Source organism: Acipenser ruthenus, chromosome 36 (genome assembly GCF_902713425.1).
Source record: "Acipenser ruthenus chromosome 36, fAciRut3.2 maternal haplotype, whole genome shotgun sequence".
NCBI classification, from domain to species: Eukaryota; Metazoa; Chordata; class Actinopteri; order Acipenseriformes; family Acipenseridae; genus Acipenser; species Acipenser ruthenus.
The window spans coordinates 1,243,387-1,269,423 of NC_081224.1; the positions used below are offsets into that span (position 1 = coordinate 1,243,387).

Genomic DNA, 26,037 nt, shown 5'->3' on the forward strand with positions numbered 1-26,037 from the left:
GCTTTTATATTTTTAGGAAAGGGAGGAAACCCCATTCAGGAGTGCAAATTTAATTTGTATTTATTATTTTTTTTAGCTTCATGCGCTGCATCCCCAAATCGTTTTGCCGGCAGATTCATCAAAACAACTACCTAACGAAGCTCCGCATCAGGACTGTGTTCAGTAAATTTGTGAAGGGCTTCAACTTGCACACAGTCAGCACGGGGAAGCTGACCCTGCAGGACATCATGTACAAGTACCTGTCCACGTTAGAGAGCCTGGCCCCCGGCATCGGGTGCGAAGAGTTCCAGACCACGTCTCTGGACATCCAGTCTGAGGGAGAGAGAGCCAACTTCTACGTGAAGGATTTCTGGAGTCTGGGAAACCTGGAACCGGAATGCAGCATGATACAGGGGAGCTCTCCGTCCCATGTGGTGATTGTGTCGGGAACTGAAGGAATTCGATGGAGAGAAATAAGAAAAGGAGAAGGAGAGGTAAGTGGTGGATTTATTATTGGCAAACTTAAGCGTGTCGTTGACTCTCGGCATGCCTAGGACTTTCGTAAACTGCAGACCACTATAGAAGGAAAGGTTGCTCCTCCTGAAGATTGTTTTGTAATGGTGTGTATTAGACTGGGATGTCAGAACCTACAGAAAACAACCATTCTAGTCCAAAGCCATCATCATGAGGCAAAGATAGGAATGTCGTTGGCCTTCATCACAAGGATCCCAAAGAGCTTCACACGCGCGCGCACACAGAAATGAACAAGTAAAAGAAGTCTAATGCAGAATTTGATAAAAACAGAAATAATAATAAAAAAAGTGTGGTTTTAATTGTGGAAAAACTAAGATAAAAAGCTAGTTTGTAAAAATAGAGCAATATTATAAAATTGAAATTTATAAAAAAAAAATCTAATACAAGTATGTGTATATATGTCAATTTCAGTATAGGACACTTAAACTATTTAATTAGTTATCTTAGGGCAGTGTTTCTCTAAAATGAATTACTTCTGGTTGTTTTCACAGACCCTGAATAGCACTAATCTTGCATTACCTTACTTAAGTAGCATTAGATAGTCTTAAGATTAGTGTGAATCGGGGGTCAGTGCAACTGTTAGTGTTTTTGTTTTATAGCTGGTGTGGGGTGGGGTAGGGGGGGGGGTAGTCGATCTGATCAACCCAAGCAAGTCGCATGATTTGCATGGAATGTGGAGGGACGCTCAGTCCCGGCACTTCGGATTCTCCAGACAAGCTCACAGCAAGCGCATAATCAAGGCAGATGTAGAGAAATACACCATATTGAAGCAACAGACACTAAAACAGCAAGGGAAAGGTATTTGAACATACTCCTTAACGCGCTGCTTAGCAAATACGGTATGTTTGTCTTGTTTTTCTCCAGCCCGTAGAGAGCTGCGGCAACAGGAACTACTTTGCGAAAAGCAAAAAGCAGAAAGGGAAGAAGCAGCAGCCGCTCCCTGTGCAGCCTGCGGAGCGCAGCGAGCCACGCTGGTCCTTCTTCTGCGACTTCCCCGAGATCACGCACATGGTCGTGAATGGATTCAGAGTCAGCGTGAGCCGGCAGGACAACAAGTCGCTGGTGAGCGTGCAGCCCTGCTTCCCTTTCAGAGCTCCGGTTAAACACTGAAGCACACTGTTTTCCCTTGACAGTTTCTGATTGGAAGTCAAGATTGTTAAATATTATTAAATATAACTGGTAACAATGTGTGCTGTGTGTGTGCTTTTTAGAGGAACCTGGTTGGGGGTATGAAAATATTAGTTATCTTAATCCATGAAGTGCCATTATCCTTTTTTGAGGACAGGCTCATTTTGTATTTTTTTTTTTTTGGAGCAAGTGACATCTACCTGTTGTGTTAATTTTCTCTTTTAACTAGATTGATATTGTTATGATAACTTTTTAACTGTCTAAATGTAACTCTGCAAATACAGCCCTTCAGATGCTTTCATGATCCCTCAATACAAAATAAGAAACTGAAGCTTAAAAATGATCCATTTCGTGGTGTTTTCCTCCACAGTGATGCTAAAGCTCCATTTTCTATGTGTTGAGCTTCATAGCCGCCGTGATATTTCACTGCTCTGATTACGGGCATGTCTAATTTGACTGTCCTCAAAACAGGATTTGGCAGTTTGTAGCCAAAACTAAGGATTTTAATTTTTTTTTTCTGTGGAGAAATATTGATTTAGAATGGCTCAAATTACATTAATACAGCCTGTGATCAGATTTTGTCAAAGAGAATTTTATTTGGTATTTAATGGGTTCAATAATGTGTGTCTTCAGCTTGTTGAGATTCGCTTTGTGTATCGTTTTCTGTTTCCCCCTGAAACACTGCCCCAGTGAATGTCAGAAATACCACATTTCTACTGATGTATTTCTTGTGTGCAGTGTTGCAGGGGGGACAGGTTAATAGTTACACTCTGGTGTACCTGCTGTTCTTAGAGAGAAGGTCTGTTTGAGGTCACAATTGGGACGACAGGAGGTGCTTTCAATGTCTCCAGGGTGATTTGACAGAAAACTCAAAATGACACACAAGTTTCTAAACAAGAGATCTTTAGTTACGTCGTACGCATAACAGATTGCTTAAAATAATCAAAGTAAAACAGCAAACCCTACTATGTCCTCTTTCGAAAAACAAGAACTGATCTGTGGTTTTCTAGTTTTGATGGTGGCTTGCCACTTTGTGTAGTTTCACTTCCTATTTCTAGATTGCCATGTGTGTTTTCCCTTAGGGCAGACCCGGTTCTCCCTTACCTGCTGTTATGATGACAGATGAAAACAGACAGATGTCTACTTGCTTTAGTTTGTGGATATTTACTATAACGGTTTCTAATCTGCAGCTGTGGCCACAAGTGTTTCATCACCAAGAAATTTAGGATCGAAACATAATTAAAACTATATGAATATAATTTAGATATTTTATTTAACATCATGTAATCGAAGAAACTACAAAATGACATTGTAAAAGTGTACCGGAAGCTGTAATAGTAGCACAGTATTGCATGTTTAGATTTTGAAATGTCACATTTTTTTCAATTTTTGTCACTTTTTTGTGAATTATATGGAAAACTACAAAGCAGTGTGCAGTTCAATGTTATTATTATTATTATTGTTGTTGTTTATTTCTTAGCAGACAGCCTTATCCATGGCGACTTACAATTGTTACAAGATATCACATTATTTTTTACATACAATTCCCCATTTATACAGTTGGGTTTTTACTGGAGCAATCTAGGTAAAGTACCTTGCTCATGGGTACAGCAGCAGTGTCCACCACCTGGGATTGAACCCACGACCCTCCGGTTAAGAATCCAGAGCCCTAACCACTACTCCACACTGCTGCCCTATATGTTAATGGAACATTATTCAGCAGGTTTCATTTGACTTTCTGAAGCAAAATAATTCTATCGGGTGATGCAAAACTTGTGGCCATCTCTGTAGACTGCTGGGCACACCATTGTAACATTGTTTTGAAGTGTCAGGTGTTCATCCCCTTGCATGGTTTCCCTTTAACCCCCTGCCCTGTTCTCTTGCAGGAGCTGGCTCTGAGGTCCAGCGCAGAGGCGCTGTCTTTCGCTTCGCTGGTAGACGGCTACTTTCGGTTGACGGCTGATTTTCACCATTACCTGTGCCAGGAGGTAGCTCCTCCCAGGGTAGTGCTGAGCAACGCCAGTGGCATCCATGGACCCATGCAGTGAGAAGGCCTTTTACTTTGCTTTCCAGCTGTGCATTCGATCATTTTATATCGCTCCTGATTCCCAACCATTTTTATTATTAATGTTATTATGTATTTGGCAGACGCCTTTCTCCAAGGCGACTTACAGGTGTTACAGGGCAGTACAGGGTTAGGATGCAAGATTACAGTGTAGCTTACAGTAAGTGCAATAATACTAATAGAATAAAGGATTTTAAACTGAGTGGAGATGTTTGAATTTTGATGTTTAAACATGAAGGTTTAAACAACCCCCGCCCCCCCCCCCCCCCTTTGATGTTGCAACATCCATTTGTATAAGATTAGATGTCTGTGTGGTAAGTAAATATTGAAAATATTGTGTTGCTGAGGGAGGTCCCTCCTGATCAGTACCATGGGTTACTGTTAATGTTTTATTTCTGTGTTCTGTGACTTTAGGGAAGAGTTCGCCATTCAGAAACTGAAGAAGGAAGAAAAAGAATTGGGCTTGTTCATTGTCCGATGGAGCGCTCAGGATTTTCACAGAATAATCCTGACGGTGCTAAATAGATCGGAGGTTAGGCTTTTTAAAATCTGTTCCTATATGATACCAGCATTCTTCAGTGGGGTCTGACAATCAACACAAACGATTTGTATTTTTAGAAATTAATTTCTAGTTGAAACCGTTCAGCTGAAAGCTGGTTTGATGGATTTTTTCACCACAAGAATGTTACACTTGTCTCTGTTTATGACTGTTTTATTGAAACTGACAGGCGTGTGCGTGTTTAATGAAAGGTTCCTGTAAAGACCTGTATGCTTCCGACAAGATCGTCAGAGTAAAATAAAAAATTGCTACAGCTGAAATCAATCTTCTTTTTTTTTTTTTTTGTGTTGGTGTTTTACTTTGTGGCTGACGAGGAGGTTGGTGAAAAGAAGTCTTGCTTAAAAAGGCTTTATTAAACTCATTATTGCATTGACAGCAAACAATACATGGTGGAGTCTACACGACTACCATGTTAAAAAAAAAAAAAAAAAAAAAAAAAGACGTGTAATAAAGCATAGTGAAAGAATGGTAAAGCATAAGTAAGCATTGTAGAGCACAGATAGATTGTTAAGCATAGTAATTGCAAAGTGTTATAAAGCAAAGTGAAAGCATGGTAAAGCATAGGTAATGATTGTAAAGCCCAGAGATATTGTTCCGCACATTAAAAAGCATGGATAACCAGGCTAAACTCTGGTAATTGCTTAATATAACCACGGGGAAAAGCCTGGGGCTACTGCAAACTTACCATCGTAAGCTTTTATGCGGGAGTATCTGAAACCTACAAGAAGATATATGCGTTTGGATTTGTTCATTCCATTTATTTACAGAACAATCAGACTGTCCAGCTGCACAAGCAGTTCCGCATCCAGCAGAGGGGGAACCTGTATTTTCTGGAAGGGTGGGAGAAAGAATTCGAAAGCGTGAAGGAGCTGACTCGTAACCTGAAGACATGCGTCCTCAAGTCCGGGGACGAGAGCTTTGTTGTGAAGAAGTGCTGCCTGCCAAAGTCAGGAGGTAAAAAAATAACAAATTAATTGATGCTTTCCGGTTAATGATCTTCTACAGCTACAGCCAAAAGTTTTGTTTCTTTTAGCATTTCTAGTCGAGGCACTAGCAGGGGTGTGCTGTTGGTATCGCCCGACATCCTGGGACAGCAAGACTTGTGTGAGGGACAACAAGTTTTGCTGTTATACTTTGCCCGTTTGGACAAATAGTTATTTATTTATTTATGTTTGTTCTGTTGCTAGAGAAGCTAGGTATATTTCTAGAGAGCCAAGCAAGTTCCTGAAAACTGAATTGCGGAAGTCTAGCGCACACAAACATTTTGAAAAGTGTTTATGTCCCACCTCTATCACTTCTGATTGGCTTGCTGTGGAACAAGCTGATCTTCTGTTGGTTACAAAGAAACCCAGACTTAGCTGCCAAGAGAGTCTCTGGCAAGGCACAGACTAATCTTTTAACGTCATTATTTACATATTTTGTAAATTAGCAGATAAGTAATACTGCTTTCTTAATTAACCTGACATTTAAATGCAGCAATCTGATAAAAAATGCCATAGTCGCTAAGGTAAGTCTACTTTGTGATAAAGCGTTGGGACTTACAGTAAGTGCAAATAATACTTCTAGAATATAATACGAATTAGGATGCAGCAAGTTAGGATTACAACAAGTTTTATCTATAATGACATATTTGCAGTGCAGTAGTGCAAGGATAGTGCATTAGCTGAGGATCCAGTAACGTGGTGCTGAGGACAGCCAAGTCCAATGCAGAGTAGGAGGGGTAGATCAAGAGAGGTATGTTTAAAGGGTTCAGCACTGCATTTCCAGAGGTGTGTTCAAGCCCACACACACACTATGACTTGGCAGACTGCAGTGCTGTTGAAGACAGATACTCTCTTTTATTGCAGCTTCTCTCTCTACCCCCCCCACTTTCTCCTGATACAGGCTGGCCTTTAAAACTCTCTCTCTCCTGGTACAGGCTGGCTTTTAAAACTCTCTCTCTCTCTCTCTCTTAGCATCAAGCCAAGAATGTAAACGTGGTTGCAATAGACCTAGAGGAATATATATGACCAATGGCGAGCACTGGATGTTAATTTGTAATTAGACAGTCCCTGTGCTCGTTAAACTTAATCTATTGCCTGTTAATCGGTTTGTTTGTTCATGTCTTGTAGAAATCTCCAATTTGATTGTGGTGCGGAGGTCTCCAGGCAGCAGTGTCCGACCCATATCGGGCTCTCTCAACCTGAGCCAGCTGAGTTTCCACCAGATTCGCAAGGAGGAGATAACCCAGGTTTGTGTAGCCGCCAAACAAGCTGCTTCAGATAAAGAGGAGACCGTGCCCTCTCCTGTACAGAGGAAGGACCCAGAATCTCACTGTTAGAAATCGACAGGGTATCTAATTATACCAAAAATACAAGCAGGAATTTTCTAGATTCCTTGCTGGTGTATGTTGTGAAAAAAATTCTTAACCCTTAACCCTTAACCCGGCAACACATAATGTTCTGCATGTTAAAAATTCTGGCTTGAGACTGGATTTAAAAAAAAATAGTAATAATACAGAGGAATGGCTAAGCATTGCGTCAGATGTGTTACAGAAATGGGCATCGCAAGATTATTTGCTTATTTAGCAGACGCCGTTATCCAAGGTGACTTACAGAGACTAGGGTGTGTGAACTATGCATCAGCTGCAGAGTCACTTACAACTACGTCTCACCCGAAAGACAGAGCACAAGGAGGTGAAGTGACTTGCTCAGGGTCACACAATGAGTCAGTGGCTGAGGTGGGATTTGAACCGGGGACCTCCTGGTTACAAGCCCTTTTCTATAACCACTGGACCACACAGCCTCCTATGAGCCTCCTATGAGGTATGAAGATTAATAGAGGTAACATGCTTTTAAATGACTGCTTTTGAAAAACTATATTCGTACACACTAGATTACAAGGAAGAGGGGAAACATACATCTGTACATTAGAGTGGAATGAAATGCACAAAAAAATTCTTTTTTATGCATTTATTTATTTATTTTTACAGAAAGGCGACTCAAACATGTTTTTTTTTTTTTTTTATCTCCAAATAAATTTCCAGCAGTAAAAAAAAAGTAGTTGGAAGACTAAAGCTTGTCAGAGAGGTTCCTGAGCGAGACAAATAGCTTTTTGTTTTGGTTTTGCATTTTACATCGGTGGAAGAGTAGTTTCTTTTTTATAAATAAAAAAAACAAAACAAAACAAAAAAATATTTTGTTCTGGACAATTTATGCTAGAAAGCCACAAAACCAAAGTGACATTTCAGTATCACGAAAACAAACTGTGTCAAACCACGTGTTGTGGTTATTTTTTTAATTTTTTTTGTTCTTCTTCGTATAAGGTTTTGGACAATTAACCAAGTGTGTTTTAGGCAACGGCCAGTTGATTTTCATATCTGACGCCTGTTATTTTTTAAATTTACATTGCCAGTATTTATAACACGTTGTTGTTGTCGTTGGCTAATGATGTGGTTATTGTCACGCACCTCGCTGGCGTCTGTTGTGTGATAAGAGTTGTGTTGATGCCACTGTTGTTTTCAGTATGTAAAGCAACTAATTTAGCAAACCCCAAAATTTGCATTTTAGTTTGACTCCGGGCTTCCCAACACTCAATCAAGGGTCAAGATTTTTACATCTATCTCCGATCAAATTAGTCTGCAGACCCATAACTTGTATTACAAGCGTGTGCATTTTTAGTATCGTTTGTCATCCGCAACCACAATGCCTTTGATACTAAAGTAATACAAAAGCGATCTAAGTTTAGGCTTCTGCAAGCGATCGGAAGACTATAAAGTAAGGTCCAAGCTAAATGCTGAAGAACACTCATGACAGGTATATAAAAGAAGTGGATTAAAAATGAACAATCTTGTTGAAGACCATTTTCAACTGTCCAGGTGGATGTCCTTGAAAAGCTTGGCTGTGTAAAAACCCTGGGCGTGTGTGTTTTTTTTTTTTTTTTTTTTATCAGCCGTGGTTATGGATGTGTTTCCACTGTCGTTGTTTCCTTCAGGAAAGTCACTTGGGCAGAGGAACGAGGACGAACATCTACACCGGGAAGCTCCACGTCTGTGGAACGGACTCGAACGAGGATGGGTACGAGTGGAACAATAATAACAGCAGCACGAAAATCCGAGTGGTGCTGAAAACATTGGATGAGAGCCACAAGGACATAGCCCTGGTACGAGGAAATAAAAAAGCACACGCTGATCTGGATCATACTTTGGTCACGCTTTATCTTAAGGGGCTGTCTATTAACTGTGAAGAGCCAGCTAATAAGTGTGTTAATATAGATGGTTGGTCTGTTAAAGCAGCGGATTTTCATTTAAACGTTTGTGGTTGTGATTGGCTGATGCTCAGCTTTGTACTTCACCAAACAAGAAATCATTTAAATTTTAAATAGGGGCTTGTAAATTCAATTTGGGAAAAAACAATTGCGCTAATGATGAATACAAAATAATGATAATTACTTTTTTTTTTTTTTTTTTTTTTCCCTGCAGGCCTTTTTTGAAACAGCCAGTTTGATGAGTCAGGTTTCGCACATTCACTTCGTGTTTGTTCACGGAGTCTGTGTCAAGGGATCTGAAAGTAAGTTTCTACCAGCTGTGCTTTTTCCATGCAAGTTTGTATCTCCTAACACAGCACGGTTATCTTGACTCATATATGTATTCTTGTTTAGATTCACTCTGTGTATCTGTTTCAGTCATCCCCTTCTGGTGAATAAAACTCAAAGCACGTGGTCTCACTGTGGGGATCATGTCTGACTAAGTACAGCTGGTACACTAGAGTGTAACCATTAACCTGCCCCCCCCCTGCAACACTGCCTGTAGTGGATAGAGTGGACCCCCACCGTAGAAAACAGCTGTCAGGAGCATCCTTTGTAGAACAACGAGGATAGAACTGAACAACTGCAGAATTGTGTGGCTACAAGACAGAAAAAAGAGATATATATTTTTGTTTCTTTTCACTTTCACCTCCTCTGTGTGTGTGTGTGTGTTTTGTAGCCGGTACTGGGGTACAGCCAGTGTTCAGAGTCTTTGTAAATCAATCCCATAATTCTAATATTCGGTCTTCAGCGTATCCTTTCTAGTAGCTGATTCGTACCCTGTGTGGAGGAGTGAGATTTGACGCTAGTGTTTCTGAGCAGGTTTGACTGTACAGTGTACCCAACCTCAACCCCTGTGTTTCTTTTATTGTCCACCAGATATTATGGTCGAAGAGTACGTGGAATTTGGGCCCCTGGATGTCTTCTTGAGGAAAGAGAAAGGGAGGGTGACACCGCAGTGGAAGTTTACAGTGGCCAAGCAGCTGGCCAGCGCTTTGAGCTACTTGGTAAGTGCCCTGTTCCCAGCTGCTAGCAGTTTTATACGTGGTTTCTTTCTCCCTCAAACCTTGCAACCCAGCTAGAGGATAATGTCGGCAGTGCTCTTGCATGCAGTCCTAATTTGGAGCATTCCAAACAAATGACTGATTCATTCCTGGTATCACTCTACTGCGAGTTTCGTTAGACTTGCAGTAGGCTGGCTTTGCTGTTGCTGCAGCTTCACGCTCAAGTTGTTGTTGTATAACTCGTAAATGTAGATCCAACGGACTAGGCAAGACCAACTAAAATACCGACTAAAATAACGCCTTACAAAAAACCTGTGTCTGTTGCAGAGTTATGCCTGCGTGGCCTCATTGTTTGAGTTCTTGAAAGCCCAAACTTTGATTTTAATGAAACTGTACATGGTCATTTGTTGTTACATGGTATTTTACAGGGATGGAAATACGGCTCCCATTGCATAGCAGTTTGATCCATTGCTGGTTTTACTGTAAGTTTAATAAGACACACCTGAGCTTGTTCCCTAGACACACTGTGGCTAATCAAGCTCGTAGTAAAACCTGGAATGGATGAAACCGCTATGCAACAGCAGTCTTATTTCCATCCCTGTTATACAAAGCCACAGCTGTAATATGTTGTATTCTACCCTCCATCAAAAACTATTAAACTAAATAAATTAAATGACAGAAATTCAGACTTTTTGTTTTTGTCTTTTTAACGCATTGAAGACGTCGAAAAAGACTTCTAGTGGAAACGATTCTCATTGAATGTATTCCATCCACGCCGAAATTAAATTTAAATGCGGATCCCATTGTGTAGCAGTTTCCAGGTGTTTTTTTATTAGCTGTATAGATAATTACAAGCTTGGGCCCATGGTAAATCCTGCAATGGGAGTCTTCACCATCCCTGTATGTGTGTGCCAGCCACATGATGAACTTGTGACCATTCCCCTGGCTCTTCCTTGCAGGAGAACAAAAAACTGGTGCATGGAAATGTGTGTGCGAAAAACATCCTGGTGGTGAGGAAGGGGCTGGAGGAGAGCAGCTCTCCCTTCATTAAACTCAGCGATCCTGGGATAAGCTTCACGGCTCTCTCCAAAGAAGGTACTACTTTTATTTAATTATTTTAACGAAATTGCAATTTGCAGAAAGTCTTTAAACTCTATACATTGGATTATTTGACAAGTGTGTGCCTTCGTGGAAAAATAACCCCTTGACGCTTGGCTTGGCTTGGCTTCCTCTCTTTTGGGTTGCATTGCAAGTCTGGCGACCTGGTGTAACGGGCAGTGTTGTGTGAAGCACGGCCGTGACGGATTGTGTCCCTAGTCGGTGAGAGGAGGTTAAAAGCTCTGTAACCACAAATGCAGACGAGCCCGGCTCTTTTGCACAGAGGTTAAGGCGCTCGCAAGTTTGCTCCCAGCCTTCGCCCTGTTACACTGGATTAGAATAGAGCCTCTAAACGGCTCTAAAAGACACTTCTACACACTAAAGAGTCTTTATTGACAGCAACCCTTTGTCTCCCTGTCAGATTTGCTAAAAAGTGTATGCTCTAAAAAAAAAAAAAAAAAAAGGTTGCATAACACGGTTGGTGACATCAGAACCAGGAAATGAATACACAGACACAGGACAGATGAGGTGAAATGATGAAAATGCTGTTTCGCGGTTTATTATAAATAAAAGGTTTAAACAGAAACAGGACACGGCACTTTAGTCAAAATAAACAGACAAACAAAACGGACTAACGCTTAAACAAACGGTGGACGGACAGACACACAAACAAACACAGTGAGTAAAAATAAACAAACGAGTATCGTGCTGGTCCTACCAGCACACGATAGCAATTGTTATTACTTTATTTATCTTTAGTTCTCCTCCTCTCTCTCCCGTTCATTACTCACCGAACACCCAACCCCGAGTGAGTAAAACGTGCATCTATATATACTGTTGTGCCGGGATTCAATTACTAATTACTTATTCACTTGAATCCCAGTACGTGAATTAATTATGTGCAACCTCGTGCTCACATATTATATACTTTAAATGCACGTGAAGTGATGTGCAATCCCGTGCCTAAATACAATTATACATTTTAAATAACTCATGCTGCACACACCCATTTATATCCCGTGTACCAACTACAATACACCAACATTAACACACCACACGCAACATACAATATAGAAATGCACACATGGGCGGGGCACATTGCCACACACTTGTTATGTAAAAACTGAGGAATGACTCAGAAAACGTTATTGTAAGGACTTGTGGTTAATGATACTGAACTGGGTCATTCCAAGTCAGCCACTCCATTTAATCCGTAACCTATTCAGGATTTTATATTCGTGCTCTCGATTTGTATCTTATTTTTTTTTTCAACATGGAATTTGCGTGACCTTGAGAGTCGATAAAGAACCGTGTGGTTTTTTTTTTTTTTTCAAACCAGCTGTTCATTGATATCTTTTTTTGTGCTTATTTTTAATCTGTGTGCACAGCTAATCTCATATCTTTGTGCTTTGGTAATGTGCATGCACAGCTAATCTAAATTAGTAATAAAATAAGATGCCAGCTGCACAGCATTCCAACAAACAGGTGTACAAAGTTGAACTTTTTTGATTTTAAAAAAGTAAATAAAAAAAAAATGCTGTTTTCAAACTAAAAAAGATGCTGTACTAGCTTTTGATTTCTGACTAACTTAATTGCAAAAGATCTGATTAGCGCCCGCTTTCTCCTCCTCTCTCTCTCTCTCTCTCTCTCTCTCTCTCTCTCTCTCTCTCTCCTTTATAAATCCAGGGATAGGTTTGTTAGAAGCGGAGGAATTGACTGCGTTTGCTGCTTTGTTTCTGTGTTTTAGACTGGGAGGACATTATTATATACAGCTGTGGCCAAAAGTTTTGCTTCACCTACATTTTAGGATCGAGACATCATTTAAAAAAAAAACAAAAAAACAAAAAACTATCTAAACATAATTTAGATCTTTTATTTAGTACCATGTAATCAAAGAAACTACAAACTGATAACCGGAAGCCTTACAGTAGTACAGCATTTCATGTTAAAATTCGAAATATGACATTTTTGTTTCAATTGGTCAGTTTTTCGTTAAGTATATGGGGAAAACTACAAAGTGATATGTAACTGGGTATGTTAACGTGACATTATTCAGCAGGTTTCATTCGACTTCGGTCGTCATTGAAAATGAGAATGTGTTCTGGATAAATAAAGGTTTTGATTGATTGATTGGGAAGGGGGAGTTTGCCTGCAATATCATTGCTAACCAGACATTTTTATGCCACCACAGCAGTGTGACAGGAAACCCTATACCAGTGCTTTGCAAGCCTGTCTTCCTGTACCCATGAGCCTCCGCTGGGTTCCTTTTTCTTAACCTGTTTTAAAAAAGCGAGACATGAAATAAACTGCGAAACGGGAAATGAAGTCAACGCTTTGTAACAAGCATTAGACAGTGCACGGATTTGATTACAGCATTCATTAATAAAAGCTAGTATACCATTGTGCCACAAAAATACAATCTATAATATCACAGCCCGTGTTTTAACGATGAGGCGGCTATTTAGGGATGTGCAAAAAAGAAAACTAAGGTGGGGCTTTTTCAAACCAGATTTTTTGCTGTTTGTAACCCACCAAATAGTTCTTGAGTGACAAAGAAATTTGATTTATAAAAAGTATCTAGACATTTTAACAGTAAATTAAAGAAGGATAAACTGCATAGCATGTACTGAAACGTATGTATGAGGGTCTTGCATTAGCTTTCACAGTTTCTATTTTTTTTTAAAAGGGTCCATCATTCAGTATCTCAATGCATTGGAAACCATTCTAATTGAATACTGTATATGTAAAATAAGTACAATAATAAAGGTAACTAAACGTGCCAAATCAAGTCGACACATTCATTCCAATTGTGCACAAACTCTACTCGTGGCTACACCCGAAGAACAAAGAGAACATTTTAAAGGATGTGGACTATCTGAACCAAGCTAAACTTAATCTTGCAAAGAAAACGTTTCGGATGCAATCTCGCACCCCTGAAACTGGTTTTCGTGTTTTAATTTTTGCTGCATTCTGTCGCACTTCAAGGTTTAGCAAGTAGATGAACGTTATCTTGTCCTGTCATCTCCTCTGCGTTTTTCGGATCGCGTGTAAGAGTGCATTTCAGGTTGATGCTTGACAGCCCGGGTCACCTAAGACTTGCACGCCACATCCTTTGAAAGGAGGAAACCACATTGTAAATGCAGGCTTTTTAAAACGATGCATCACTGGGCCAGCTCTGAAACAGTACAAGGGTTTCATTGTACAGCTGTGGCAAAACGGTTTTGCATCCCCCTGTAAAATGAACAAATCTTGCCTCCTAAAGTCGTATGAAACCTGCCGAATAATGTTACGCTAACATATTGAATTACATAATGCTTTGTAGTTTTCCTATATACTTAACGAAATAATGACAAATTGAAAGATTTGACATTTCGAAATCTAACTTGAAATACTACTGTATTACTATTACGGCTTCCGGTAGACTTTTGCAATATCATGTTGTAGTTTCTTTGATTACACGATGTTAAATAAAAGATCTGAATTATGTTCATAGTTTTATTTTTTTTGCATCACCTAAAATTCTAGGTGATGCAAAACTTTTCACAATAGCTGTAGACTCTTAGAGTAACTTCAATGAGTATTCAAATAGTTTAATTACATTGTGCAGTTATCTGTGAATGTGTGTGTTGTTGTGTTTTATTTATTTATTTATTTATTTATTTGTTTGTTTTAATCCTATCTCCCTCCTTGTTATATAAACAGCATGCTCCATGAACATGCATGCAATACTGTATTTATTTCACTTATGAGGATTACCAGATAGGCTTGTTGGTTATTTGGGGAAAAAAAGAAAGCCAAACTTTGCCATCAAAACAAAAATCAATACCACTTTAAAGCAAATGATCATAAACCGTTAAGTCTGGCACAGACACCCTGCAAATCATGTGAAATCCTGTTGAGGTGGATTTGCTTAAAGCACTGTTGTAATTTCACACACGAAGGAGGTGTTTTCTGCAAAATGTCCAGCACTGTGTAGCAAAAACCAAACGTAGATTCTCCTTCTTAATTGTCTTTCTAAGTTTCTTATTTTGCTTTAATGGCGCTCGTAATCAAATATAGCAGGTAATAATTTTCTAAGTTATCTATCTATCTATCTATCTATCAGGGCAGTAGTGTGGAGTAGTGGTTAGGGCTCTGGACTCTTGACCGGAGGGTCGTGGGTTCAATCCCAGGTGGGGGGACACTGCTACTGTACCCTTGAGCAAGGCACTTTACCTAGATTGCTCCAGTAAAAACCCAACTGTATAAATTGGTAATTGTGTGTAAAAAAAATAATGTAATTGTATGTAAAAATAATGTGATATCTTGTAACAATTGTAAGTCAACCTGGATAACGGCGTCTGCTAAGAAATAAATAATAATAATAATAGTTAGAACTTTCTCCTTTGGCTGAAAGAGTAAGGCAGTTAAATGCTGACTTCAGAGGTGCAGAAGGAGAACGTTCTTTAGGAGAATGCATGCAGAGCATGCTACACAGCGCACAGGAGGCGAAACTTGAGACGAGGAACAATGTTTTGATGTAAAGTTGAACGTTTCTTCGTCTGCACCGAGAGAATGCAGTGGCAATTTCTATTAACAGTAGATTATTCTTGTGGTCAGATTTGAATGGTATGAAAACCATCATGCAAATATTCCTCTTTTTACTTCCTCATAACAAAGAATGGCCCTGTGTATCTTTCTGAGGAGGTGGGGGGGAGGGTTTGCACACCTGTTCAACTTAATCTATTCAAAACTGAGGCATGCACGGTAATTTAAATCCTATGCTGTTCAAAGGTCTTTCAGTTGGTCTGGTTAAGGGAGATCTAACCATTACGTGACTTCTATTAACCTCTGAATTTTATTGTGTTGTTCTTCCCAGAGCGCGTGGAGCGTATCCCTTGGATCGCCCCTGAATGTGTTCAGAACGTCAATCACTTAAGCATCGCCGCAGACAAGTGGAGCTTCGGGACAACCTTGCTTGAGATCTGCTATAATGGGGATCTGCCACTGAACGAGACCACCCTGAACGAGGTACAGTACTGGGATGGGTTCCAGGCCTAACGTTTGGCAAACAGTTTGTGTACATCCCTTGCAGCGGTGCTGCGGACCGAGCTGGAAAAAAAGAAAAAAAAAAACACAAAGCGTTTTTCCAACCTTACAAAACAAAATGGTATATCCCCCGAGAACAGGAGTGACCGCACGACGGGGTCTCCTGCTGAAATATCTGTCGTGCCTCCAGTGGGCTAACTCGCTGTTCTTGGTGGCCTGTTGGTCACAACTCCTCCCCATTTTTGACCACATCACAAAACCACAAACACAACTTTCACAACTCGCAGAGACTCTGCTGGGGAGGAATGACGGACTGACTGACTGACTGGCCAGCAGGGGGGGTTGATGTATGGCTGTAACCAGCAGCTTTAGCCCCCAAAATCACAAGCACCAAAATCAAAAAGGCAGGGCTTGAAACTTGCATTAGCCCTGCACAAAGCCCTGGGCTTCAGAACTCCCTTGAATTAGGTATGCTGTTTAAATGATCATGCGCCAGACGTCTGTCAAATTGTTCCTTCCCTAAAACAACCCCTTTTAGTAGACCGAGACGTATTCATGCTGTTTTAAGTGCAGTCAATTCAGAATAACCATGAGCCTGATTGTTCGAACTCCTGGATACCTGGACATTTTTAATAATATACCTAAACTTAGGTGAGTTCTGAAACCCTGGAGTGGGTGCAGCAGCAGCGCTAGTGCCTGGCTGTAAAAAGGGGCGTCTTTCGCGCTGAGTGACGCATCTATTTTTATTTCATTTTCTCTGCAGAAAGAGCGGTTTTATGAAGCCAAGTGCCACTTGCCGGAGCCGTCCTCGAAGGAGCTCGCCAGCTTCATCAGCAAGTGTCTGAACTACGACCCGGCGGACCGGCCGTCCTTCAGAACCATCCTCCGAGAACTCACCGAGCTCCAACAGAAGAGTGAGCCCGAATCTTAGTGTGCTTTCATTTTAGTTTTTATTAATCCGGGTTGTAGTCAAAGTTAAAAGCACGCAGGTGATTTGAGGAACGCCTTCATCGACGCTACACACCGACCGCACTGCACAGAATAGTGGCAGGTCTGCACCCTTGAAATATTACACCAGACACTGAAGCACAGAAGCTGCAGTTCAGCACTGTTCGCACACTTTTACTCTCAAACACAGGAACAAAACATGAGATTAAACAAACTCTTCTTACACTCCTCTCTCTCTCTATCTAACTAATCTCTCTCTCTCTCTCTCTCTCTCTTTCATGCTGTTTAACCCACACCCCAAGCCAAGTTGGCTGCCAGCCACAAAACACACACGCACGCACACACCCATGTAGCGTTCTGTTATATTTTTCCCCTACAAATGTCAGAAAAAATCCACTGCAGTGGTGTAGATAAGGTTCTGAAGGAAAGCAGGTTTAACGCTGTCCTCTCGTTCACAGACCCCGATATATCTTCAAAGAGCGATATTCTACCCGATGCAGATCCCACAGTGTTCCTGAAGAGATATCTGAAAAAGATAAGAGACCTGGGAGAGGTGAGTCGGGGCATGCCTCGTGATCGGTGGGAAACAGCCTTGTGACGCGACCAGCTGCAACTCAAAACTGAGTGTCACACAACTAGACACGAACCAGCCACGATTTAACATGTGGACCCAGCAGAGAACCTGTGTAATGCATGTGCAGTTTTGAAAGAAACACATGCTATAGCACACATGTATTTTAATTTTAAAACATGATATCTGGTACTAGCTTAGGTTAAATTTAAGCTCTCGGTTTCTTTGCCTTATTCTCGGGTTATCTGTTTGCACTTGTACTCCCTGGGTTATTTCATCTCAGCAGTGTCTTCTGGGTCAAAGCATGCTACTGGCTGAAAGCATGTCAGTCAGTAGGGGAGGCAGCAGATTGGTTATTGACAGGAAAGAGGCCAGTGAAGGGGTGGGGACAAGTTGCACTCTCAATTTTCTTTTAACCTAGTTTTGAAGCCTGTTTTGTCTTTCTTTCAAAACTGCACATTTGAGACCTAGATAATGAATAGATGTGCACAACAGGGACATTTGATATGAAGTCTATAAAATCGTAACTGGAATAGATAAAGTAAACCCAAGACACGACTTCAAATGTAGCACAGAGAGAAGAGCAAGAGGGTGTAAATGCAAGCAGTAGAGTAGAGTTTAGAACAGAAGGTAGGAAGCATTGTTTTACACGGTTATAAATGCATGGAACCAGGTGAAGAAACATTTAAAAATAGATTCTAACAAGGCCTTCATGGGCCAAATGGCCTTTTCTCGTTCCCAAAGTTTAAAAGTTCTTTCTAGGTACAATTCCTTTTAATACCAGGCCAGCTTCTTTGCTGTGCTGTTGGGGTTTCAAACACTGACGCTGGAACGCTTGGCTTCCCCGCAGGGCCACTTCGGGAAGGTGACGCTGTACGTGTACGACCCTAACAACGACGGCACGGGGGAGTGCGTGGCTGTGAAATCACTCAAGCAGGACTGCAGCACTCAGCTACAGGCGGGCTGGATGCGAGAGATCGAGATCCTGAAAGCGCTCTATCACAAGAACATCGTCAAGTACAAGGGCTGCTGTAATGAGCTCGGTGCGGAGTCCTTTTAAACAGGAAGATCACATCCATGCCTACAGCAGTGTGCACATGTGTACCTGTGCTCTGCCATGCTTTCGCTGTGCTCGGTTACACTTTGCTGTGCTTTTACTATGGGGCAGACTTTAATAAGGGTGGCAAGTGTGATTTAATTGAGTCAGATAGCAACAGTAAATCCATTTTGTTTGTTCATTAGCTAAGGAGTGTAATAGGGTGGTATGCACTCTGTTCTACAATAAAAAAATGACCTCCAGATTTATCATTTATATCCTTTATGTACATACCTGCATGAAAACCTCTGGGGGTGAGCATTTTTGTGAGAATCAGTGATATAGAAACAGTAGGCACTCGTGTGAAAATGTTCAACCACTTTGTAGCTTTTATCAGGCATCTTTAAACAACTTCTAAAAAGTCTTCTGCGTTTCACCATGTGTGGCTCTGTGTTCCTTTTCTCTTACTATTTTAAATGAATTGCCCGTGTTGCCTATTAAAGTCATCAATTCAGGTAGACAAGCACAAATTTGCCTATTTTCACAATTTTCCAAGATTTTCAGTTCCAGTGGTTTGATTTCATACGCACAACAAATCAAAAACTACAGAATCAATGGGGTGTTCGAATACATTTGCACACTGCTGTTCTGTGGATGAATGCTAATTTAGGCCATTGAGGTTGCCCAGAGGAACCCAAGGAAATTCTGCCAACTTCTTTATTGTAAAACATCTATAAATATTTCATGTACAGTTTTTACAGCAGTAGCGGTGGGGATGTATGTTATGGGAGACTTTACTTTTGATGCAACAGCATTGAGCTGTTGTTTCACAGCTGTAGAGTATAAAGCAGATTGATCATTCACAGGTAATCGGTTTTAAACCTGGCTCTTGTTTTGTTTGCTTCTCAGGAGGGCAGGTTGTCCAGCTGGTCATGGAATATCTTCCTCTTGGCAGCCTGAGAGATTATTTGCCGAAGCACCGCGTGGGTCTGGGGCAAATCCTGTTTTTTGCACAGCAAGTCTGTGAGGTAAGCTACAATCAACACTGAATGCATGCATAAGGAGGCTTGGTGGTTCAGTGGTTAGAGAAAGAGGCTTGATACCATAGTTCAACCCCCTAGTCTTTGGATAAAAGCATCTGCTATATGACTAATTAATGTGTGTGTGTGTGCTTCAGAAAATGTGTGTGACGACTTCTGCAAAAAAAAGTCTTTGTTGGTATTAACAATCCTTAGTTTGCACAACAGCAAATACATTTTCAAACTATCCACAGAGATATGCAAAGTGCAATAAAGTATAGTGAAAAGCATGGTAGAAGTAAGTGTTGTAAAGCACAGAGAGGTGTGGTAAAGCATAGGGAAGCATTGTAAAGCACAGAGAGGTCTGGCAAAGCATAGGGAAGCATTGTAAAGCACAGAGAGGTATGGTAAAGCACAGGAAAGCATTGTAAAGCACAGAGAGGTCTGGTAAAGCATAGGGAAGCATTGTAAAGCACAGAGAGGTCTGGTAAAGCATAGGGAAGCATTGTAAAGCACAGAGAGGTCTGGTGAAGCATTGTAAAGCACAGAGAGGCATTGTAAATCATAGGGAAGCATTGTAAAGCACAGAGAGGTAACGTATATTAAAAATAACATGGCAAATCATGGTATGTTTAGTGCACAGTATACTCATGGGAAACGCATGTGGAAACTGCAGAATTAACTTGCCAAAATATTGTGTTAAACTTTCATTATCAACAGAGACCAGCTGGTCAAGTTTATAAATCTGTATATGCTGTTGTGTGTGTGTGTGTGTGTGTGTGTGTGTGTGTGTGTGTGTGTGTGTGTGTGTGTGTGTGTATATATAATATAATATAATGTATTTTTTTTTTTTCTTCTTGTGCAGGGTATGGATTACCTGCACTCTAAGCGCTATATCCACAGAGACCTCGCTGCTAGAAATATCCTTGTGGAAAACGAGAACGTCGTGAAGATCGGAGATTTCGGACTCAGCAAATACATCCCTGAGAACGCAGACTACTACAGGGTCAAGGAAGACGGAGACAGCCCCGTGTTCTGGTAAATAGCATCTGCAGGGGTTCGGCTGGTGAAGGCACGGTCGCTTTTCAAGTGTGTGATTTAAGACTTTGCTTTGTGAACTGGGCAGTATGTTCACATAAGTAAATGAACCTGAAGCATTTGTATTCGGGCTTGATGTAAAGGTTGGCCAGTGACTTGATACATAAGGATTGTTCGTTCTTACGTTATGGCTGTCTTTGTCGTGATGGTGAATGCATTATTGTTTAGTTATATAATTGGAAAAGGCTTAGTGGGGAAACTCACCTGTGATAACTGGAGGGTGAAGAGAAAAGAGGATGTTTTTCAGTGCATTTGTTCTAATTGTATTTCTGCAAATACAACGCCCTCAATAGCAGTGCGAGATGTACTGGCTCGCTTTAGGAACATTTAACCAGGAAGTGCAGGTCAAGTTTAAAAACCTTTGCCCTGTTGCCCCCTTGTGACAGGTAGTGGCAGCACAGCATCAGCGCAGCAATGTTGATTTTCTTTGCTCTTTTTGCTCCGCAGGTATGCAATCGAGTGCCTGAGAGAAAGCAAGTTCTCCTTCGCGTCGGATGTCTGGGCATTCGGGGTGGCCCTGTTTGAGATCCTGACCCACTGTGATAACCGGCAGAGCCCCCCCGCAGTGAGTGCAGCAGCTGTCCCAGATAGAGAAGGAGCGCTAGCAGAAATACGCGGGACAGATTATTATTCTTATTATTAAACAGACACTTATTCAAAGCGATTTAGAGACTAGGGGGTGAACTATGCATCAACAACTGCTGCTGTTGCAGAGTCACTTCCAATAGGACCTTGTTTGTTTTACGTCTCATCTGAAGGACGGAGCACAAGGAGGTTCAGTGACTTGCTCAGGGTCACATGCACAGTGAGGCAGTGGCTGAGCAGGGATTTGAACCTCCCTGTTATCAGGACCCTTTTCTGTAACCACCGGACCACCAAGCCTCCTCCAAGCTGTGGCCAAAAGTTTTGCATCCTAATTTAAAATTGTGATATTTCGAAATCCAACTTGAAATAATGTACTACTATTATGGCTTCTGGTAGACTTTTGCGATATCATTGTGTAGTGTCTTTTGATCACATGATGTTAAATAAAAGATCAAAATTATGTTGATATATATAATATATATATTATATATATATATATATATATTTTTTTTTTTATGTCTCAATCCAAAAATTCTTGGTGATGCAAAACTTTTGGCCAGAGCTGCAAACAAATTCCCTTATTGCTAACTGTCTAACAGCTCTCAACAACTACAACAGTGTTTATTAGTATTCAAATTAAAAGGGATGCACAGAGACTTTTTTTTTGATGCAGTACTTTCCAGGCATCTTGGTAAAAATGACAAATCCTTCTTTTCCGTTTTAGAAATTCTTCGAGATGATCGGCAACATGCAAGGGCAGATGACTGTGATGCGTCTCATCGAGCTTCTGGACCGAAAACGCCGTTTGCCTTGTCCTAAAGACTGTCCGCACGAGGTAAGGGCGTCCAAAACTGTCTTGAAGACAAGGGGAGGGCGACGACGCTCAGTCCAGTACTCCATTCACAGATCCGAAGAGCCAGACTTCCACGCTGCCCAAAATGATTATTTAAAGGGGAGAGTTAGCTGACTCAATATAAAAGGAGGCAACAGGAATAGCACAGTTCCAGCTATGGAAATAAGACTCCCATTGCATAGCAGTTTGATCCATTCCTGGTTTTACTATGAGTTTAATAAGACAGCTTGTTACCTATACACTGTGGCTAATCAAGCTCAGAGTGAAACCTGGAATGGGTGAAACTGCTATGCAATAGGAGTCTTATTTACATCTTATGTGCTACCTTTGTCTCTTAATCGGAATATAACATGCATTGGATATATGTACTTCTATTTGATCATCCAGAGTAATGCACTTTGTAATAAAACCGAAATAAGAGTGTGTAACAGGGAGGTGTGTTACGTGTGTGGATCGTCACTGAATAATAATGATTCAGACACAGAGCATTGGGTGTTGACACGCCGCACAGGCACACAGATTTATTAACACACAAACATGTGCTGACACTAGGGCACCAGCAACGGTAGCCCTGGTGTCAGATTTAATAAAGACAACCAAACGAAACAAAGCTAAAAATAAAAGTTTGCCACACAAGGCGAGCGCCAGGCTCATTATAAAGAAACAAGATGTGCATCAAAGCCCAGTGCGTTTCACTGCACCCTAGTGGTTTGTGAATACTGCCCAAAGTTACTTGAAAAATAATTACAACACATGAGGCGGATGCATAAGAGAGCTCAGTGGAAGACCCAGATTACTCTACATAACTGACTCAGGCTGGAATCGAATACTTTCCCAGATAATAAAACAGGTGCTTGGAGCCAGTTCTGAGTGACCTTTCAAAAAGTCCGTCACCGGTTTAAAATGTCACCTTGTAAAAGTTTAAACGCTGCCTGCTCTTGCTAAGAAGCTGGATTCCCCGACACGCAGAAGTCTGTATGTAGGCGTCAACTGAAACTGGCATTTTTAAAGCTTTTTATTGATACTTGATTTTATTATTTCTCGCTGTAGGTTTATTTGCTGATGGAGAGATGCTGGGAAAGCGATCCTGCACACCGTCCGGCATTCACAGATCTCATCTCATCCGTGAAAGAAATAGCCAAGCGGTATCGCCAACCTGCCACTGTCAAGCTAAACCTGATGAGCCAGCCCTGAGGGTCAGCACCAGTGGACGCCGTGCTCCGACTAATTACATCCCACCCCAGCATGGGAACCACTGAATCGACCGCCTTCACCAGTTGCCTGTTTTTTGTTTTTTTTTTGTTTGCAAATCTATGGACGAAATGCCTTCAAAAGGCAGATATTTTTTTATTTTTTTTTATATATATATATATATATAGCGCAGCTAATGTGGGTTGCCATTGTAAAGGTGAACTAGTGTGAAGTGAGTGTTGTACTGCTTCAGATGTTTTTAAACATGCACATCTGTTCGGGGGAAGTGATGATCATGCCATGGGACTGGATATGCTTGTCAGCTTTCCAGCTTGGAACTCCGAAGTGCTTTTTGATTCTGTCTTGGATTTTAAACTTCTTCCGTTCATCAGTTTGGTGACTAGCTAAATCGTGCCAGGTGGTCGCTTGCTGTAGGCTGGCTGAGCTCAGTGCTGTCGTGGTGTAGTCGGCTGCTTTTCAACTGAGAGTCTTGGGAACCCAGTCAGCCTGATCTTGAAGCATAAAACGAACATCAAAAAAAGAGGAGCAAAAATGTAAACCTCGAGGTATAACGACTTGACTGCGCTTTCCCGTGATCTGTGTGGCCGCCTAGCAAGGTTTTAAAACGTTATTAATATTTTGCTCCTCTCTGGCACACACACACACAAAAAAGCCATTGTCTTCAAAAATCATGCAATGTTTGCCTTTCTGCTGGAGTGAATGACCGCAATCTCTTTGCAGCGATCCTGACTGCATGTTCAGTGCTAATCCGGAATAACAGGAAGATCTCAACTGTAGCGCAGCACTTCAGAACATATGGATAAACAATACAGGGCACATGCTTTCTCCTTCATACATTATAATTAATCAAAGCAAGAATCAAGTGCAATGTGTGTGTATATAAATAAAATATATATATATATATATATATATATATATATACTGTGTATTATGTAATATTATACTGCCTATTATAGCATCATTTTCCTTTTTAAGCCATGGTTGATAATATTGTCTCTGTTAAACTGTGTTAATGGCTATGCAGAAATTAATTGTATCTTGTTTTAAGCACGGACCTACAGCTGTTGTCAAAAGTTTTGCATCACCTAGAATTTTAGGATTCAGACACAATAGTAGTAATTAATAATTTAAAAAAAAAACTACACAAACATCATTTAGATCTTTTATTTAACATCATGTAATCAAAGAAACTACAAAATGATATTCTAAAAAAAGTATACTGGAAGCCATCACAGTAGTACAGTAGTATTTCATGTTAGCTTTTGAAAGGTCACATTTCAGTTGTTCGTTTAGTATGTGGAAAACTACAAAGCGGTGTGCAGTTCAATATGTGAAGGTAACATTATTCAGCAGGTTTCATTCGACTCTAAGAAGAAAAATGTGTTAATTCTATGGGGTGATACTAAACTTTTGTCCACAGCTGTGCAGCATAATGAAGCCTGTGGGGGGGGAAAACGTCTGTGTGTTTACTATTAAAAATCATCATGTCTGATTTTCTTTGCCCTGTTTCCTCTGTTCAAGTATAAAACCATCACAAACCAAGCTAGTCTTATGTAGACAGGGGGTCGAGCTGAAAGAGTTCACTGCAGATAAAGTAATTGCATACATTTTCTGAGCCGTGCACATCCCACAGCTGTATAGGTCTGCAGTCGTGTGTTTTCACTTGAAAACACGGCATCGGGCACCACGCTATGTTAAAGAAAAGCCATGCTTTCAGACTGTGTTGTACTCCCTCAGGTGAACTTAACTGAGAATGTGTGTAATTAGATTTTCAATGGTCTTTGTTATTGTGATACAAACAAACATTCAATACAGTGCAGGAATAATAGATCACCCACCACCTGTAGAAAGAAGAGAAAATGTGTTTGAAAACAAACAGTGGAGATACTTCTAGGCACGGCCGTAACCAGATATGAGGACACCGAGGTCGTGTCCTCGGTAGTTGTTTTTTTTTTGCATCATCAATGCTGATGCGCATGTAAAAATTCTGGTCAAGTACAAAAGACTCCTTTAATTTCCTCTGTTGGTTTGCTGTGTAATATAGATTTGGAGGTTGAATAGTAAATGCCAAGCAGTGATATAAATACTGCCAGATAGAGCTTGAAACCTAAGTGTGACGTCGGTAGAATGTCAACTCCGGTTCCGACGCTACTTATAGGCCTTTGCCATGGTAACTACACTCACTTATTTCTATTTAAATATATTAATGTGTGTGTGATGCCATTTCCTGCATAGTTTGTTACATTTTTGGCAAAAGATACCATAAACAAGGTTTTTAGTTTTGCATGACGTGTTTCTTTGAGCTTATATATATATATATATATATATATATATATATATATATATATATATATATATAAAGCAAAATACATTTCATTAGCGCTTCTCTTTCATTTACTCTGTGTTACATCTTAGAACAAAGGTGTTTATCATGTTTGCGTTTGAATCGCCAGCGGCCTTACAGTGCACATTGCAATTAGAAGAATCATTACAGAATCGTGACATACGATCCCATCTGCCTCGCTTAAGGGGGTGGTCACACTGGGGAGATATTTAATAACAAAAAGGGGGTGGAATTATTTAACCTCGTGTAGAACCAGATATCATATTGCAGCCAGCATGTATTTTTGCATTTTAAAACACGCTTTCTATATATATATATTTTTAAATAGACATTTGAGTCGAAAGCATGGAAGTGATTCTCACGATGGGTGATATCATTAACCCTGTTCCGTATACCTCATTGCAAAAATAAATAAATAAATAAAGTTAGCATCATTTTTTATTGGTATTTTATTTAATTTCGTTGAAATCGTATATGAAGAAAAAAAAATGCATTAAAAAATGCTAAGGAAATCGAGGAGTGACTCGCTGCGAGTCGCAGGGAGACGGATACAAACATAATATTTAGCAGCTTCAACATGCCCTTCATAATGCCCACGGTGTGGATTTGCATCCCATGTGACCTGCCAAAAAAAAAAAATCCAAAACGCTCATCCAATGAGAAGAGCTCTTACTACCCCGTCTGTTTATTTT

General features: G+C 40.5%; 1 protein-coding gene across 2 annotated transcripts in view; it reads left to right on the forward strand.

The window, feature by feature from the left end:
• LOC117962351 (non-receptor tyrosine-protein kinase TYK2-like) overlaps nt 1-24,493 on the forward strand; it is a 41,469-nt gene extending 16,976 nt beyond the window's left edge. For both annotated transcript variants that reach the window (XM_059008240.1, XM_059008241.1), the window contains exons 6-24: nt 77-473; nt 1,378-1,575; nt 3,528-3,685; nt 4,121-4,238; nt 5,033-5,219; nt 6,377-6,495; nt 8,238-8,405; nt 8,725-8,812; nt 9,429-9,556; nt 10,513-10,648; nt 15,510-15,661; nt 16,443-16,593; nt 17,086-17,180; nt 18,049-18,241; nt 19,144-19,262; nt 20,119-20,291; nt 20,799-20,916; nt 21,661-21,771; nt 22,840-24,493. In XM_059008240.1, the coding sequence (XP_058864223.1) occupies nt 77-473; nt 1,378-1,575; nt 3,528-3,685; nt 4,121-4,238; nt 5,033-5,219; nt 6,377-6,495; nt 8,238-8,405; nt 8,725-8,812; nt 9,429-9,556; nt 10,513-10,648; nt 15,510-15,661; nt 16,443-16,593; nt 17,086-17,180; nt 18,049-18,241; nt 19,144-19,262; nt 20,119-20,291; nt 20,799-20,916; nt 21,661-21,771; nt 22,840-22,983 (2,953 nt within the window). In that variant the 3' untranslated portion in view covers nt 22,984-24,493. The remainder of the gene's footprint in view (nt 1-76; nt 474-1,377; nt 1,576-3,527; nt 3,686-4,120; nt 4,239-5,032; nt 5,220-6,376; nt 6,496-8,237; nt 8,406-8,724; nt 8,813-9,428; nt 9,557-10,512; nt 10,649-15,509; nt 15,662-16,442; nt 16,594-17,085; nt 17,181-18,048; nt 18,242-19,143; nt 19,263-20,118; nt 20,292-20,798; nt 20,917-21,660; nt 21,772-22,839) is intronic.
• Nucleotides 24,494-26,037: the final 1,544 nt, after the last annotated feature.